Source organism: Muntiacus reevesi, chromosome 7, assembly GCF_963930625.1.
Source record: "Muntiacus reevesi chromosome 7, mMunRee1.1, whole genome shotgun sequence".
NCBI classification, from domain to species: Eukaryota; Metazoa; Chordata; class Mammalia; order Artiodactyla; family Cervidae; genus Muntiacus; species Muntiacus reevesi.
In genome coordinates, this window is record NC_089255.1 from 31,270,550 (window position 1) to 31,288,709 (window position 18,160).

Here is an 18,160-nt window from a genome sequence, read left to right on the forward strand (position 1 = left end):
TTTTTGGTAAATGTTTTTGAAATATAATCCATGTTGATACCTGATAGAGTGAGAAAGCACTATTTTTGCTTTTCAGAATTTTTTAACTATTTCTGACATAATTCTTCTTCCTGAGTTTTAAGATAAACTTATCACATTCTACCAGAAAACTAGTGAATTTGGTTGGATTTTAATTAAAATCATAGATTAATGTGTAGAGAATTAACACTTTAATTAATACTATCTTTTTACTCTTGGAATTTTCTTTGTGAAAATATCTTATCTCTTCGTCAGGAGCTCTTTTGCACTCTTCAGTGAGGTTTTATGATTTTTTTCAAAGATTTTACTCATTTTTGTTAAATGTATATGTCAGTACTTTATGGTTTTTTTATTATTGTGAATGAGGTTCATTTTTCTATTCCATTTGCTAATTTAATTTTACTGTTTTGTAAGAATTTTATTTCCTTTTTATATTAATCTTATATCCAGTTACCTTTCTGAGATGTCTTATTAGTGTTTAAAACCTTTGTTTATAGACTCTCTTGTTGTTTCTAAGCCTTCTCATCTTCAAATAGTGAGGGTTTGATTTGTTTCTTTCCTTTCTGATTCTCTTATTTCTTTACCCCTTTTATTTTCTGGGATCTTCAGTTTGCTAGAACTTCCTAGAATAAAATAAGTGTATTTTTTTCCCCTTATATTTAATTAATGCAGTATATTTCCCACAACTGTTGAAATACACTATTGTCATTGCTTAATTTTATGTTTTGTTGTTGTTATTTCCATTGTGATTTCTTATTTAATTTGTTGGTTAGTTAGTAATGCATTAATTTTTTAAAATAAGGGGTTGGGGGATTAACGGTTTAATCCTTGAATTCTAACTTAATTACCTTTTCAGCAGATATAGTCTAGCCAAGTCCTGAGCACAGCCTTTGACAGCTTTCTAGAGCTGGAGGACAAGGTTTAGAGATCTTGGACCTAGGGTCTACCAGACATGGGAACTCTTGCAAATGCCCCAGCCGTTGAGCTGTTGTTGTTTAGTCGCTCAGTTGTGTCCGACTCTTTGTGACCAGATGGACTGCAGCCTGCCAGGCTTCCCTGACCTTCTCTATCTCACGGAATTTGCTCAGACTCCTGTCTGTTGAATCAGTGATGCCATCCAACCATCTCATTCTCTTTCTTAGGTATTGGGGGGGCCCCCTAAAAGACTATATCCTAGGAGTTAATGTGCACTGGAAGTAAAAGGGCTCTACATTACTGTATTTTACCTTCAAATCTACCTCACTGGCCTAAAAATTTATTACGTGTAATTGGACAAAGGTGATCCTAGACTCCTAGCGCTCCCAGAATCAAATCAGAGTCCCCTCTGGAGAAAGTTAATCATTTCCATATTCATATTTTTCATAAAGCAGTTTTTCACATAGTGTGGCACATCATGGGAGATACTCAGCCACATAAGGAGACATGACAACATAAATGGAGGTCAGTGAAAACTATAGAAATAAACTTATCAGGGCTTTGGAGATTAGAACTACCTAAACAGAATTTTTATAATTGTAGCTTATTCAGGATGTTAAAAAAGAAGATTGAAAGTCTGTAGGGAACTTATTTGAAAAAGAATCAAATAGAGTATCTACAAACACAGTAATTGAAATTGGATGGATTTAACTCAATGGATGTATTTAATAGCAAGGTAGACATTACCGAAGAGAGAAATAGTGAACTGGAGGATAGATGAGAGGAAAATACCCATAATGTAACACAGAATAATGAAAAGATGTAAAATATGAAGAGAGAATAAGAGATGGAACTTACAGTAGGGAGGGCTAACACAGACTCATTTGGAGTCTTGGGCAGGAGAGAAAAAGTGTTAAACCAGGTTTGAAACAATAATTGCCATGTACTTAAGAAGTTCAACAAACTAAGCAGGAGTTTACTAAATGCCAGAGTTAAAACTCCTAATAAGTGAAGTTTTAAAAAAATCTTAAAACCAGATAGAGACATAGGGTACATTATCATTGAAAGACCAGCATTTGACATCACAACCCATCTGCATTGATTGAATTATTGGAAGAAAGTTGTTGCAGATGGAAAAGGAAGGAAGGGCAATGAAATGCTACATATGTGAGTATATCAGAATGAACAGAAACTTTATAAAACAACAACAGTGTCTTGTGAATTTTAAGATGTATGTAAAATTAAAACAAGGTCAGTAATATCCTGTATGTCAGAATGGAATAAGTATAGATAGTATTGTAAAGTTTTTGTATTTTCCAGGCAGCAGTTAATCACCAAGTTTAACCTGGGTATGTGTTTATGCAGGATAATTATTAATGGTACAAGAGTATATAACTTCCAAGTTGACAGGAAAAATAATGAAGAATAAGTACTAAATCACTTTAAAAGAATACAAAAAAAGGAGTGTATGGTGACTAAGAAAATTAGCTTTCAGTAAGATATAAACTTAAACCTAAATATATTAGAACATACTTTAAATGTGCAGACTTTGTCAATAGTAAATCAAATCAATGTGGTATCTGTGCGAAGATAAACATATAAATCAGTGGAACAGATTAGAGAGTCCCAAAATAGACCCTTAGATATTTGGTTTCCTCATAGGCAACATGATAGTTCATGGGTAAATGGTGTGTGACCAATTGGATATGTGTACAAAAATAATAAAAGCAAAATGTGACTCCTATCTCAGTTCATTAAATTTAACTCAAGATAGATCATCAACCTAATATTCTTAAGCTTCTAAAAGAAAACATACAAAATTATCTTCATGACTGTGAATAGACAAAGATGTCTTAGAAAAGACACACAGCACACACAAAAGGTAACAATAATAAAGAATTGCTACATTGGACTTCATCAAAATTAAAAATTTCAGCACTTCAAAAAACACTAGAAAGAAAATGGAAATACAAGCCATTGACTTGAAGGTGTGACAAGGATGTTTAGTATTGTGCTCATTTAGCGTTGGCAGGAGCTGAAAATTGTTACAAATATTGTTTGACATTATCTCCTAAAGCTAGAGATTTGCATATCAGATGGTCCAGAATTCTACTCCACATTTGTACCCATCAGAAATGTGTACACACATGCCCCAGAAAACATGCAGAAATGTTCACAGCCGCATCATTCTCATTGCAAAAGACTAGAAACAGTTCAGAGATTCATTAATTGAATAGATAAATGTAGAGTATGCTTATACAATAGAATATGCCATACAGCAATGAAAATGAATTAGCTACACTTAAAATTAACTAGAGTCACTCACATAGACATGTTGAGTAAAAGAAGACAGATGCAAAAGAATACACACTGTTAAAGATCAGATTCATCTGGAGAGAGAAAAGGTGGCGATCAGACAGAATACCTTTTCGAATCCCAGGAGTATTCTATTTGGTCATCAAAGTGGTTATGTGGTTTTGTCTTATTCACAGTAAAGATGATTTTTAAAAGATTAATGTGTTATGGAATAGATAAATTTTAATATTTTATGTAATGAAGATAAGTTACAAAAGTACGTTTAAAACACAATTTTTGAAATTTTATTTTTGTGTATAGACACACACACATACACACCAGACACAGAATAAAAAACACAGGAACACAGACAGATGTCTATAGATTTTACACAAAATATGTACTATTTATAACTATAAAACTTCATTAAATGTTATATAATGACGTTACCACGTCTGGAGGGTGTTGCCCTCTGTAGAGAAGATTGATTGGGTTTGAACGTGCTTTGTTCAGGGAACGATTTAAAGCTGTTTTGTATGTAGTAAATAGCATTTGGGCAAAAGACACATTTGCAGTCACATAGAGACACTTCAGGCAATGGTGTGGTGGTTATTAATAACAAAATACACCTTAGCTGCAGGAAGAATAATGAAAATTATCCAATAATTTTTTAATCATTGGCTCTTTCCTTTAGGAGCTTTTTTTTTTTAATGTAATTAAAGTAAGGCTGTGATTTAAATTTTTTTTGTTTTTTTTTAAAGTAGTATTGTCTAAAGCTGTGGGATTTGATCAGAACTCTTTATCTCCTGTGGCTTCAATTTTCTGTCCCAAAGCAGCAATGCCCACCTTTAAGGGTTACTTGGAGGGTAATGTGACATAAATGCTTAACCTAAGCAACGGGTGTTAGCCCACACTGGAACGGCAGATTAGCCTGGGGATTAAGGGCGTGAGTTCTGAAATCGGAACTGGATTTTGATTTCCAGTTCTCCCACTTACCTAGGTCTTTAATTGTATACTTCCCTTAACTTCTCTTCCTCCATTTCCCATCTTTAAAATAAGAGCAATAATAGTACCTACTTTAGAGGCTTGCTCTGAGGGTATAATAAAAGGCAGTGTAGTGTGTAGCACAAACTAGCTTGTTGATATAACTCTTAGCTCTTGCTATAGATGGAGCTGTTTTGCATATGGCTTTACATTAACCTACCAGCAAAATTAGCTAAGTGCCTGGAACAGTAACTACTTTTTTCATATATATAAAATATAAGTGGGCTTCTCTCGTGGCTCAGATGGTAAAAATCTGCCGGCAGTGCAGGAGACCCAGGCTCAATTCTTGGGTCAGGAAGATCCCCTGGAGAAGAGAATGGCAACCCACTCCAGTATTCTTGCCTGGAGAATTCCATGGACAGAGGAGCCTGGTGGGCCACAGTCCATGGGTTTGCGAAGAGTTGGACACAACCGAGGTAACTAACGTAAAACATAAGTATGTTGTTGTTTAGTCACTAAGTCACGTCCAGCTCTTTTTTTGAGACCCCATGGACTGTAGCCTGCCAAGCTCCTCTGTCCTTGGGATTTCTCAGGTGAGAATACTGGAGTGGGCTGCCATTTCCTTCTTTAGGGGATCTTCCCAACTCAGGGATCAAACCTTCGTCTCCTGCACTGGCAGGAGGATTCTTTACCACTGAGCCTCCAGGGAAGCCCGTGACAGAGGATAGGGCATTGCTTTTTTGGAAAACCTTCCTTGACTAGTACTAAGTCACTGGCCACACAGAGCCCGTGTTTCCGTTGTAATCTTTCACCGGCTTAGAGAGGTTATACTGTACCTTGTGAGGCCTGCAAGCCTAAGACTTTGTTGGAATATCTTACTTTATCATCCTCAGTTTGATTTACTGCTTCCTGAGTTCCAGAAATAACATTGATCTTGTTTAGAGGATTTCAAGTCTATTAGAGTAGAGACACTGATGCATCCTAGGTTCTAGAGCAAAAGGAGCTTGAAAGTTAAATAAAAACATTTCTTTCTTTATGGTCTTTTTTGAAGGTTAGGCTCTTGAGCAAAGGAAGAATTTATAATGTGTAGTATCGTGTTCCTTAAGGTTCTACTTGCTTTAAGTCTCCCTGGGATTGTCAAAACTTCGATTCAACCCCCTGATGTCATTTTCTTTAATGTCCTTCAGCTTACTGAGCATCTTAGCTGGATGGGTCTGGAATTAAATACAATATGGGGCCCTGGTTTGTTGCCTCATAAATACCTGGCATTTGAAGTCTTAAATGCAGTATGAAATGAGGGTAAACAGTACCCCGACAGTGTTAAAATTCTGTGAGGAAAAGTCACTCACACACAGCAATTTATGATCTCCAGGCACATCAGTTTAGTGACACAGTGACAGAGGAACAATTTTAAGGAAGCCCAGTACAGTAGCTGCCAGTTAGGAAGACAATTGCAGAGTGTAAAAATGGACAGCCCCTTCTGAGTATTGCATCTTGTGCAGGTGCCGTCATGATGGGGCACCCTGCCACCATGCCCTTCTTCCATCACGTCTCCTGCTTCCTGGGCACATAGGAAATAGGAACCTTCCCTCCCTCCCTCTCCTCCCCTCTCTTTCCTTCCTTCCTGCTTTCCTCCTCCTTTCCCTTCCACCTCCCTTCTGCCTCCCTCCCTCCCTCCCCTCCTTCCTTCCTTCCTTCAAAACAAGACGTGGTAATACTCAAAAGAAGTGTGGAAGGCAGTCACTTCACTTTATGGTCTTGAGCAGCTCAGCGGTGTCCTCAAGGACCCAAGGTCTTTGCACCTTCTGTTGCATCATCCTCCGTGTGTTGACTTTGCCCTCTTATTTGTTTCCCCATTGCTGCAATATGACTTATGCTGCTCCATAAGCCATTTGTCACACAACTCAGACAAGGTTTTACAGAGAGCCTGTGTAGGAGTCCACTCAGCACTCTTCTTTTTTCAGACACCTGCACGGTGAGGAGCTTAATCTGGAAGCATAGTATGGGGGAAAAATAGACAAAATTATCCTTGAAGAGACTTCATAATCCATCTTGGGCATGTGTGCAAATTAAGTGATTGTATTTTTTAATATGTAAATTGAAAACACTTGTATCCTAAGTGGCATGTATATGTTCCAAAGCCAATACCATCTTGAAATATATGAAGAGTCAGGGTTTGATTTATTTCACTTAATCCCTAAAAAATATGTGAGTGCTTGATAATATTTTAATTTTTACTTTTTTTGCATGTGTATGTAGAAAGTTTCCTCTAAATCAGTTCCTGTCTACTTTAAATGTTTTATTTTGGAGGCATGTTTTCCCATACCAATGACCTCAGGACACTGTGGATGCGCAATGAAAGCTACTGATGGGAAAAAAAAAAAAAAAAACTACTGATGGGACTGACTGTGATATTCAAGATAAGCCTTTCAGTTCACAGAACCATCTCCTCTCTTTCTTCTTAGCTAGAAACCATATTCTTTGTGAAATCAACCGAGGGAACGTTGAATTTATACTGTAACTAACCCTCTCAGCCACTGAGAAAATGCATTGCTTCATAGGCTATGTCCGTGACTTTAGATGAATTGAATTACAAGCTGTTTGAAGATGGTTTCCTGGTTGAAGACATTATCTTGCCCTCAGTTTTGACGATGCTCTCAACTCTTGATGAACTTCTCACTTCTCACTTCGACTTGTTTATTCCTGGGCTTATTCCTCCAGCTGTCTGTTGGTCTTCCCTTTCTGAGCATCTGCAATTATATTTTTGTTTTATTCAGTTTAGTTTCTTCCTTATTTGTCATTGGTCCCTGACTTGCCTGTTACATGCACATTTATTTCCATCATATTGTTTGACAGACACTGACATTTTGCCCTCCATTAATTGGTTAAGATAAATATATTTTGCTGTGCAATGAGGAGCACTCTATTTATTGTACATAAATACCTAACATAGTGACTTTTTCAGTCGTTTATAACGATTTGGGCTTAATTTCACCTTTTTTTTTTTTTTCATGAGATGGTTGTCAACAACCTTACTAGGCTCTGTGATTTGCATGTGAAGCTCAGGGAAGACAAGCACAATAGGAAGATATTATACAGAAAACTGGCTCTTTCAAAGGTGGCTTCCATTTTTAAAGAGACATTGAAAAAAATTGGACTTATAATGAATTTATAATTTTATTCAATCATTTCTCAGTACTTTTGGAGTTATCAGAACAGTCCTTTAGTAATTATTGATTTTCCTTGATAAACATTTATGGCATCTTTTTTGTAAAAAAAAAAACATATTCTTTTGTAATCTAATAAGAGTGGAAAGGGGTTAGAAACCCAACCTATAATGATATGCAAGAGATGACAATACTGACGGTGAGTAAAGAAATATGGTGTCATTGTGTTTATTTCATACTCTCTAAACTACCTGTGATGAGCTTAAGCAGTTTCATTCATGAATAGAAAAACTTTAATTATTCACCCTGCTTTGCTATACTATACAAGTCAAATTATTAGCATTGTAATTTGTTTGGATACCTTCTAGTAGGAAAATGTATCAGAAATAACTAATGATTTGCAACATATGATAAGGCAACTCTATCTACAGAGGGCAATCAGAAAGAATAGCAGTGGGCTATTGATTGCTTTTTAGACAAGGAAAAAAAAAATCTGTTCCATTTCTAAATGTTAACAATTGTGAGAGGAAAATCCCCACCTGGAGAGGATGTTTTCCAGGTTGCTTCGCCGCCAGGTGTTTGACATTGTGTGGAGTCAGATGAATAAGGCTTATGGCAGTCGTAGGGAACCCTGTCCTCGAGGACTCCGCTTCCTGCTGTGAAGGCTTCTCTATCCAAAGCAGGCCCGTGTCGGTGGGAATGTTCCAGTGATCTCTGTGCGAAGCGCAAAGTTTCTCCCCCATTGAATCTGAGAGAGCTACAGAAGAGGACACCTGCCTGCGAACAAAATAAATTTCAGAATGTTGCCAGTGGATAAATTGCATGTTTTCTCCTGTCTATGGGATTTAACTCTCATCATTTATCAGTGGGAATAAACCGTGCCACCTTGGGTCCCTTTTCAACATACCTGCATGCTACAGACATGATTTACAGTCATTGTGAAGTTTAAGAAAATCCGAATCATATGATAGTTTGCTTTGAGACCGTCCGTATTTCCCCCTTTCCCTCTCTCCCTCTCCTTGACCTAGCAGCAGGAAGCCTTTGTTTGAGGTGTTCATCTGGAACAACTTTTCCACACTTGTTTTCATGTTCTGTTAGATTACAGGGCAGCAGGCCTACCTTTGAAGCTCCTTTCTCTTTTGTTTCTTTGCCGTGCACTCCAGTAATTAACTTTGTCCTTCTTTTATTTGTTCCAGTCAATCGCAGGCCACTCTGCTGAGCATCTTCTCCCAGGAGTACCAGGTTAGAAGTTTTCTCCTTTGTGAGGGTTGACAGGTGCCTAATTGAATGATGAATGTCCCTTTATTTCTTTGTAATTGAACTGCCAGCTCTCTGATTGGGTTGGAGGATGTTCTCCTTTCCACATCAAGCACCGCCTGCGTCTCAGTGGAGGCCTGCCAAGCCTACCCATCCATCTGTCTAATAACATCTAGCCTTTGCTTATTTGGTGGACCTGTAATAAATTATGCTAAACCATTATTATTCTGACAATAATAATTTCCCCGTGTTGCGTGGTTCCATGTGCTAAATGTTTGCTGACTTGCACTGTCAGTGCCGCTTTCCATTGCTGACAGAGATGATGATAAATGACCATCGCTGGAGTGGCAGAAGGCAAGAGAGGCAGAAAATGGAGTCATTTATCATGAGATGACAGGTGTCAGTCAAGTGGCAAGTCTCTATGGAATTACTTTTTGTAGTTTTCAAATAAGTTGTTTTTAAGCAATGTTCTTCCTGGTTAAAAATGGCAATTGGATTGTAAAACTAGACTGCAGAGGACTTAGATGGAATTGAATTGAGGGAAAATTAATACAAAGGTTGAAAGAGGGAACAAGTTTTTCTCCGCCCTCTACAACCCTAAGCAAACTTATTTAGATTCAATTACTATGACCCTGTTGACTTTTACATACATACTGTACCTTGTGGTAGAGACTGGAGACATCCCAGCCATGCAATAGAGATTAAAATGCATAGGTTCATAGAGTAGAAGGGAAAAAATATCTGCTGCCGCCCAAATCCCCAAACTATTATTCAGTTTGCCCTTTTTGTTAGACATGGGGATCAAGAAATATGTCATTTTTGTTCTTGAACCTGATCTGTGACTCAACATAAAGATCTTTTTTATTTTGTTTCAGAAACACATTAAGAGAACACATGCCAAGCATCATACTTCAGAAGCGATTGAAAGTTATTACCAGAGGTATGACCTGCCTGCCCCACTAGAGGGTATCATAATACCTATTAATTGTAATAATAATTATGAATAAATTAGATTAATAAGTTGATTTTCTATAAAACATTCCAAGACATTTTGTTTTAAGTCTGTTATTTAAGACTTAAAGTATATTTTTTTGAATTTCTCAAATACTATGTTATATAGATATAAAGAATATGGTGAGACTATCTTAATTTACATGTGTGTGAAATCTTTACTATGTAAGAAAAAGTTACAATATTAGAAAATCCCCATTGGATGCTTGAAACTTACTGTAAGTGCATATCTGATATAGATGCATATGTTCATGCATACATATGTCTATGTGTATATGTGAATGTTCTCAAGCCAATTTTTATTTCTCATGTAAATCAGCAAGTTGAAAAATATATTAGAAAGTAAGATTGAATTTTGGTACAGTTGTATTTTGCATTGTAGGTACTGGTTAGCCATTTTAGAAATGCAAAAGAAAGATATATATCAAGTGAGGACATATGGAGATATATAATAATGTGCAACTGTCAGATTTTAAGAGGGGTTTGTATTTTAAAAGGAAATCTTTTAATTTCAGCCTAATTTATTATAGTTCCCAACCTTTTTTGTTCTGAAACAAAAAGAGTCTTTAAAATAGCTCCTTTTAAAAAAAATTTAAACAATTTTATCTTTGTAATATGAGTGAATCACTTATAATGGTAAGTAATAATGGTTTGAATTAGAAATTGTTGGTTGCTTTCTGAAGTATTTTAGGGACATATTGGAAAGGAAAACTGTTTGAAATATAGCCTAAAATTATTATACTTAATATTGACAGAGCAATCTTTCTATGGTGAGAATGATACCACTGACTTTAGATGAATGATTTTTATGCATGAAAATTCTATGAATTAAGTGAATATACAGATAAAATATTGGAATTATGTTTCTGTAAAGCCATATTTTTAAAGAATTGAGAAATGTTTATTGAAAAGTTATTCAAGTTAGGTTTTGAAAAAAGTATTCACTATGCCAAATGTGGTAAAGATATGTTCTGTTTTGAGTGGAACTGTCTGTTAAAGAAATATACATGCATACGCACCATACCTGCAGACCACCCCCACCCCCCCACCCCACACACACACTTTTATGTCTCAGAATTACTCTCCAAGAAGTGTTTGTAAAGTTTGAATTGACTTATTCAAAAGTCATAATCTCCTCAGTGAAATTAACATCTAAATTGAAGTCATCACCTAAATCATACATATAAAATTGAGAACGGCCCATAAAATGCCATGAAACCAGCAACTGCTTTGGCAACCAGACCCTCCACAGAAAGACTGAAAAGTGGTTCATGTGTCAAAAAGTATATTCTTATATAAAACTTATAGTCTTAGGCTTTCATATAAAAGTATGGTTCTATATCCAGACTTTAAGGCCCTGTTAACATCAACAAAGGAGAACAGAGCATTTTCTAGAAATTTGGAGATCTGCTATCAGGCCATGGGGCTGCCCTCTAATAATAGTTTGTTTTTTTTTTTCATTGTATAAAGTCTGTTTTAATTAGATGATTCCTAAGATCTCTAAATACTACTTTAAAAAAAGTTAGGTTCATTAAAGAGTATATTTGTTTTCTAAAGTATGAACATACTTTATTGGGCTATCTGGATAGTTTAGGCCAGAAACAAAAATCTTTCCTTTAAGTATGGTTACTCAAGGAACGGTTGACTGGGTAATAATGAAAATGAAGAAGCATATTTGTGTTTCTTTAAATTTAGTTAAATACAAGAATCTCAATTTTGTGGAGTCACAATGTTTGAAACAAAAACTTGAAGTTAGGCTGCAATGGGCAGACTAACAGGAAAGCAGTCTGACTTGTTTCTCACTTTATTACCCTACTTCCTTACTTTTTGCCCCACACCTTGTACTTGGAGACAGGCTTTGTTGTTACCTTTCAGATGATTTGACCTCATAGGCCTCTTCTTCTAAATGTGCAGGTTGAATGTCTCTGTGTCCTGTGTGGTAAATTGCCCCAAAAAGATTTTTGTTTTCCAGCTGATTAGCATAAAGCAAAATTATATCAAAACGTGCTTAAGCAGTTTGACAATCTTAACAACTTACTTTTTTTAATAAAAGTAATACTTGCCTATTGTGAAAATTAAGCATATGTGTAATGGTATAAAAAAGAAATGAATGAACTGCCTGTAATTTGGCGTCCATAGATAACCACTGGTATTTTTCTTTTCCGTCTTCTGTCAATCCATTTTTACATAAATGAGGTCATACTATATATGCAGCTGTGAATTCTGAACTTTATACTTGGAAAAATGTGTATAACATAGTATTGTTTTGAAGAAAGCTTTTTGTAAACATTTTGATACATCATCATATGAAGGTATCAAAGTTCATTGAAATATTCTTCTGTCATACATATATGTTTCCAATTTTCTGATATAAATAATGCTGTGATAAATATTATGGTGCTTAAGTCTTTGCATTTTGGATTAGTTTCTCAATATTTCTGTAGATGGAATTACTGGTGCAAATAATGAACACATAAGATTTTATTGTAATGTAATACAAACTAGAAATAATGTAATTACAACCTAGAAAGGTTGTAATGGTTTCATTTCTACTAGCAGTATCAGAGAATTCCTGTGTCCCTTTATTCTTGCTAGTATTGAGATGATCTCAATTCAAAATTCGAAGTCTGTATTTAAAACCATATAGTCCACAATGTGATTGCATTGTGGTGAACTGAAATTTCAAATTATCCAGACATCAGTAGAAAATATTTTCCCTTTGAATTACTGAGGAAATATCCTCAATTCTTCGTGTTGTGCATATATAGACACAACTTGAGTGTTCATATTGAAAACAGCTTTCTATTCTTTCCCAATGTAATGATGGTATTTTAGTTCTAAACAGGAAACATACTTGGTAAAATTTATTTAGATTTCTCTAGATCAGTGCACACGGGCACTGATCAATGCACGTGTGGGTGCGCACACACACACACACACACACACACTCACACACTCACACAACTTGGTCAGATTTGCATATTTCCTCATCAGTAGCAAAGTTTAGAAACACTGTCTCTCATTTCCTCCCTTCTCTCAACCATACTGTCCAAGGGGCCCCCTTCATTAGCTTTGAAGAATCAGATCAATTAGATTTTATTCAGGTGTTCACATGGGAAAAAAGGTTAGTTCAAATATGACATTGACATCAAATGATACAAATAGTTTCTGAAAATTTGAACCACTTTTTTGTTTAATTAGCCCTGTTTTCTTTGCACTCAATGTGTCCCACCTGCTGTGCTAGGAACCAAGTATAAGGACCACAAGTACCTGTCCTCAGCTACTCTGTTCCCTGGGAAATAGCTGCAGACATGGAGATGGGTTCCAGAGACTTTTCGATATAGAATCAACAAAGGTGGTGTTCAGATGTAAGCTTAGTGAAGAATTTTGGTAGTTTTTGAAGTTTTACCATAATAGTTGTTAGAAAATTATTAAAGATTAGATAACTTTGCCTTATGTTTAAAATCAGCACATATTGTTTTTAATCTTAGATGCTAGCAGATCTTTTACACTAAGAAAATGACATAAATGGACCTTCTCTGAAGGTCTTTTAAGGGTGGTTTCACCTACAAGTTATACCTTTGTTAGTCCTCCTGTGTCAAACTGAAGGATGACATTTAGTCTGTGTCATCTATTGCATTTTGACCAGCTCCTATTTCTTTAAAGTATCTTTAAAGTGGAAGTATCCTATTGGTTATTACCAGGATAGTGATGGATGCAGCATTTATATAAAGCCATATAATTTGGATTTAAGATGACAGTTTTCTGGCACAGGCCGTGATCTGGGATCCTCTTTATTCTTTCCAGATCAACCTCTGAGAAGAGGTTCTGCTCTGGCGGCGCTGGAGCCTTTCCTGGTCCCCAGACAGCCCAGGCCCGCTCCTGACATTTGCACCTACTGTTCTCTTGTTCAGCATATTCTTCCTCTGATGGCTTGCTGCTTTCCTTTTTGTCTGTTTCCACTTCAGTGTCACTTCCTTAGAGAGGGTCTTCCTGACCAGCCCGTCTAATTTATATTGTGAAAGTGTTAGTCACTCAGTCATGTCCAACTCTTGGCAACCCCATGGACTCTAGCCCGCGAGGCTCCTCTGTCCATGGAATTCTCCAGGCAAGAATACTGGAGTGGGTTGCCATTCCCTTCTCCAGGGAAATCCTCCCAACCCAGGAATCAAATCTGCGTCTCCTGCATCACAGGCAGATTCTTTACCATCTGAGCCACCAGGGAAACCCAACTTACATTGTAGCATATGCCATTATTTCATATATGTGTTTCTCTGTCTTTTTCTTCTCTGTCTTTCCACTGAGGTATAATCTCAGTGATGGTAGGAGCTAAAGTTTTGCTCCCTGCTGCTTCTTCAGAACCTGGAATAAGGTCTGACAGCTAGTCAGCTCTCAAAATGTTTATGGGATAAGTGAATGTTAAGTAGAGAGTTGTAAAGATATCCTATTACAGGCTTAAATACCCTGACCCAGAATCAGAATGCTTAATGGATTAGTTAAGCATCTGGTTAGTTGCTCCAATTTGATGGAACTGAGTGGTTGTTTCTTGAGCAGGCCTATCAGTGCAATGGAAATTCTGTAAGTTGATTGTGAAGGTCTTAGCTGACCTGTTTCCCAAGGATCTCTCAACCACACTTGCTTTGTTTGTTTTTATTTTTGTTTTGTTTTTCCTTTGATCTTGAAATGAAAGTACTTATTTCCCAGTTAAACTCCTAAACAATTTATTTAAGGAAGAGCCAACAGATGAAAATGGACTTTATTAAAATTACTTTGAAGTTATAATGATTCCGAGCCTTTTACCCACCTTAAATAATTTGATTTTATTCCACTTTGTTTGTTGGAAATTATACATCTTTATAAACATACATGTAAAATAGTATAATTTCATTTAGTATTTTCTCCTGGCAGTTACAAAGAAGACCTCATCTGTTGACTTTGATTTTAACTATCAAACAAATGTCATTAATTTATTCAATCAAACAGTACACTGTAGAGAAAATGTTCATACTTAATTCTATTTTCTTGTCTAAAATGTTTTTAATTGTTTAATTACTCATTTATTAAAGAAAAAAAATGTGTTACAATATAATTACCTATTATAAGCCAAGAACTGTGCTACACATAATAAACTGGATAAAATGAAAGTTTTCTACCCTCATGAGGCTTTCAGCCATATAATTGAGATGTGCTGAGGGGGACTAGTAACTCAGCAGATACAGTGTTCTGGGCTAAGCGATGGAGAGATGAACAGGGTGCTCCTCGACTGCACATTGAGGGACACTTCACATAGTCCTGGTTGTGGTGGATGGAAAAGGTGATGTGCAAGGTGGATTATGAGTTATCCAGGTGAAAAGTCAGAGTGGGATACAGTCACTAGAGATGAGGCTGGCTGAAGAGAGTAGGTAGGAACCAGATTACAAAGAACCTTACAAGAATTTTTAAGTGATTACAATTTAATTTTGAGATTTTGTGTGGGGCTTTTGAAATGTTTTAAGAAGGAGAATGGTACGTTCAAATTTTTGTTTTAAAAAAATCAGTCTGACCTCCACGTCTGGGATGAATTTGGGGACTTTTTTGTTTGTTTGTTTTTGTAGTGTTGGGAGACGAGGAGAGCTAGAGGTAGTGACAGAAATCTAGAGCAGATAAGATGATGGCTTGTGTTGCCTGTTAAAGGGTTGGTGACCCACTGATGAAAAGTTTGTTCCATTCTTTTTCCCTAATCAGGTGCCAACCAACCCTGTGAACTAAAAGTAAATCAAAAGATGATGTGCTTGCCTGGATTCTTTTTTCATGAGTAAACTTATTTCCTTCCCATGAAGTGGTTATGGTATAGATAATGCCAGGGTAATAGGGTTAGTTCTTTTCAAAGTCACCTCTCTGTTCACCTTACACGTTAGGAGGAAAAAGCAAGGAAGATGGTTATGCTCAGACCTCCTGCCCCCAACTTCACTTAGTTAGTTGCCAGTGGTTTTGAGGTAAGCTGTTTTTGTTATTCTTTTCCCTTCAGTGCTTTCCTGTGACAGTAGCATACTTTAACTAGAGCTGAGTGTGGCATTTGCCCAGGAAAAACATGTACACACAGGGGATGCTGACAAGTCTATGCTGGCCTTTTGTTGTCACTGCCTTACCACTTGGCTTTGTCTTATCTAGGTATCTGAATGGAGTGGGGGAAAACGGAGCTGCCCCAGTGCTCCTGGAGCTAGCCAATGAGGTAATGTTATTGTTGTTATTTTATTTAAACCTACATAAAACCTAAGGGGCCTGTGTAGAGTGACTCTGCTTAGAATTATAATTAACCTTAAAAAAAAAAAAAAGATTTTGAGGTGCAGCAGACATTTAAATTGTTCCCTGGTCTCTTTGTACTTTTAATAATTGGACCGAGAGCTTCATGTATTAATAAATCAGTTAACTTAATTAGTCTATTTCTTTTGAAATAAATGAGTAAACAGCTTCTTGATTTTTTATTTTGTGGGAAATTTCAACCAAACAGCTCAGGACTTGCTCTTCTTTAGATGTGTTGTCTTAATTTAGTGTGAGAAATACCTGTGTCAAGTACAGAGATGTATGGCAAGAAACCCATGCTGTTACAAAAATGAGGAGAGAAATTGTATACCTAAAGATGTAACATTTACTTGACTCATTTTTGTTGTTAGCAAACTTTTATTATATTAAAAGATACATGCCTTCTAGAAGTCTTTCTTTATATGGAGAAGCATACTGTTCTTATTAACACTAAGGATGAAGTTATTTATTGAACTTATTTGTTAACTCTTATCTGCTTCTGTTTGGGGAAACAAATAATAGTCTTACATTTAAAAAAGGAAGCCCTAAAGACTTCCCATGAATGAAGAAGCTGTAAAAAGTTCATAATAGTTTCAGAGAGCACACCAAAAAAATAAAATATTTAATTCCTAAACTTTAAAATATTTATTCACCGTAATAAGAGCAATACAATATTTAGTCTGACTTGGAACTGCTTATGCAAACCTCATAGGGATGGAATGAAATGTACACTGTTTTCATCTTGCATTATAATAGAAAACATAGAAGCAAGGCAGAAAATGTGTGTTTGCATTAAAGATGACTCGGTACTGTGAGCATTAACCGTTGCAGCAGCAGCAAGTGCTCCATGTGAGGATGGCTTCCCTCACAGCTTCTGTCTGCTATGTACCTCCACAGTCAGCCGCTGAACATTACCTATCGGTTTCTAGCAGGTTTTAATAGTCTAGGCAATGTCTACACAATCTGATCGGATAGCTAACATACAGAATGGATGTCTCTCCTCCTCCTAGCAAAGCATGTTTTTTTATTCTTTTTTTAATTTCTAGAGCAGGGTGGTTTTTAAATGTCTCCAGACTTGAGTCGATTCTGTTAGCAACTTAAGATATCTGAGGTATAACTTATTCAGACTTTAGTGATTGCCCTTTATAAAAAAGAAGAGCGTTCTTTATGGGAAAAAAAAAAAGCATTCCTGATATAGCATCTAGAAGGAGTGTGATGCAAAGGTGATAGTCATTTTTATAGATGATTATATTGATGGCATAAGTTTTATATAGTAGCATTTTGTATTCATTTGAATTTTTAATGAATATTTCTGTTTAGCTTAGCTTATTTAGCTGACCTTAACTTCCATCTTCTAGTAATATGGAGAATTTTAACCCACTGACACATTTTCTCCATATCAATAAATCTGTTATTTACCATGAATATATAGCAATGTTTAACCAAAGGAAATAAATCACTGTTTAAAGATGTTTCCTCTCCTTTGGCTGCAGATTAGTACAGAAATGATAGCATTTTCTGAGAGATTGCTAATGCATTAGGAAAATTTGGGGATGACCAGTACCAGATTAGGCCTTCTAAACAACCAAGCTGCCATTTTTATATGATAGTTAATATCTAAATGACACATGCTCGCATCTGGTGACAATTGATGTGATGGTAATAGTTTATGAGTCAATATATATTTAATCAGTAGAAACTGTAAAAATTGATGAGAAATATATAACATTGGTACATTACAGTGTGTAGCAACTCTTAAATAAGAGCACTGTATTATTGTTGATTTGGAAAGCAAGGACTCTATGTGGTCATCACTGATTTTATAAATGTCTTAATACTTATTTTCCTATTTCAAGGCTAAAAATGAACATTTGAGAAAATCTTACTTTGTTAGTAATAATCAGTCATTCTGTTCTCTCCACACAAATATTTTCAAGTGAGATTTGAAGCACTATGAATTTTACTTACATGCTAAATTCTGACATGAAGCATGATGGCCCTATTTCAGAGAAAGATGGACACATGATTAATATGAAAATTAGGGAGATGCAAGTACCTGAACTAATAAGGTAGTCCTTATTCAGGCTGGACTACCTTCAGTAATTTCACCATTTTTCATGTGTCAGCTCTGATGTGGGTTACTAGGAATAAGCAGCTTCGTGGAAAGCATTTCTTTCTACTTGGGGAATTTAAGGGCATCCAAGTACATACATATTTGAAAAAACTGTTCA

The 18,160-nt window shown here is 36.0% G+C and overlaps 1 protein-coding gene across 2 annotated transcripts in view; it reads left to right on the forward strand.

Moving 5' to 3' along the window:
- The window catches only part of CDIN1 (CDAN1 interacting nuclease 1), a 229,741-nt gene that overhangs the window by 47,884 nt on the left and 163,697 nt on the right, over positions 1-18,160 (forward strand). For both annotated transcript variants that reach the window (XM_065940413.1, XM_065940412.1), the window contains exons 2-4: positions 8,576-8,621; positions 9,512-9,576; positions 15,798-15,858. Coding sequence is in view for 1 of the 2 variants with exons in the window: in XM_065940412.1 (XP_065796484.1) it covers positions 8,576-8,621; positions 9,512-9,576; positions 15,798-15,858 (172 nt within the window). In the remaining variant the exon portion in view is untranslated. The remainder of the gene's footprint in view (positions 1-8,575; positions 8,622-9,511; positions 9,577-15,797; positions 15,859-18,160) is intronic.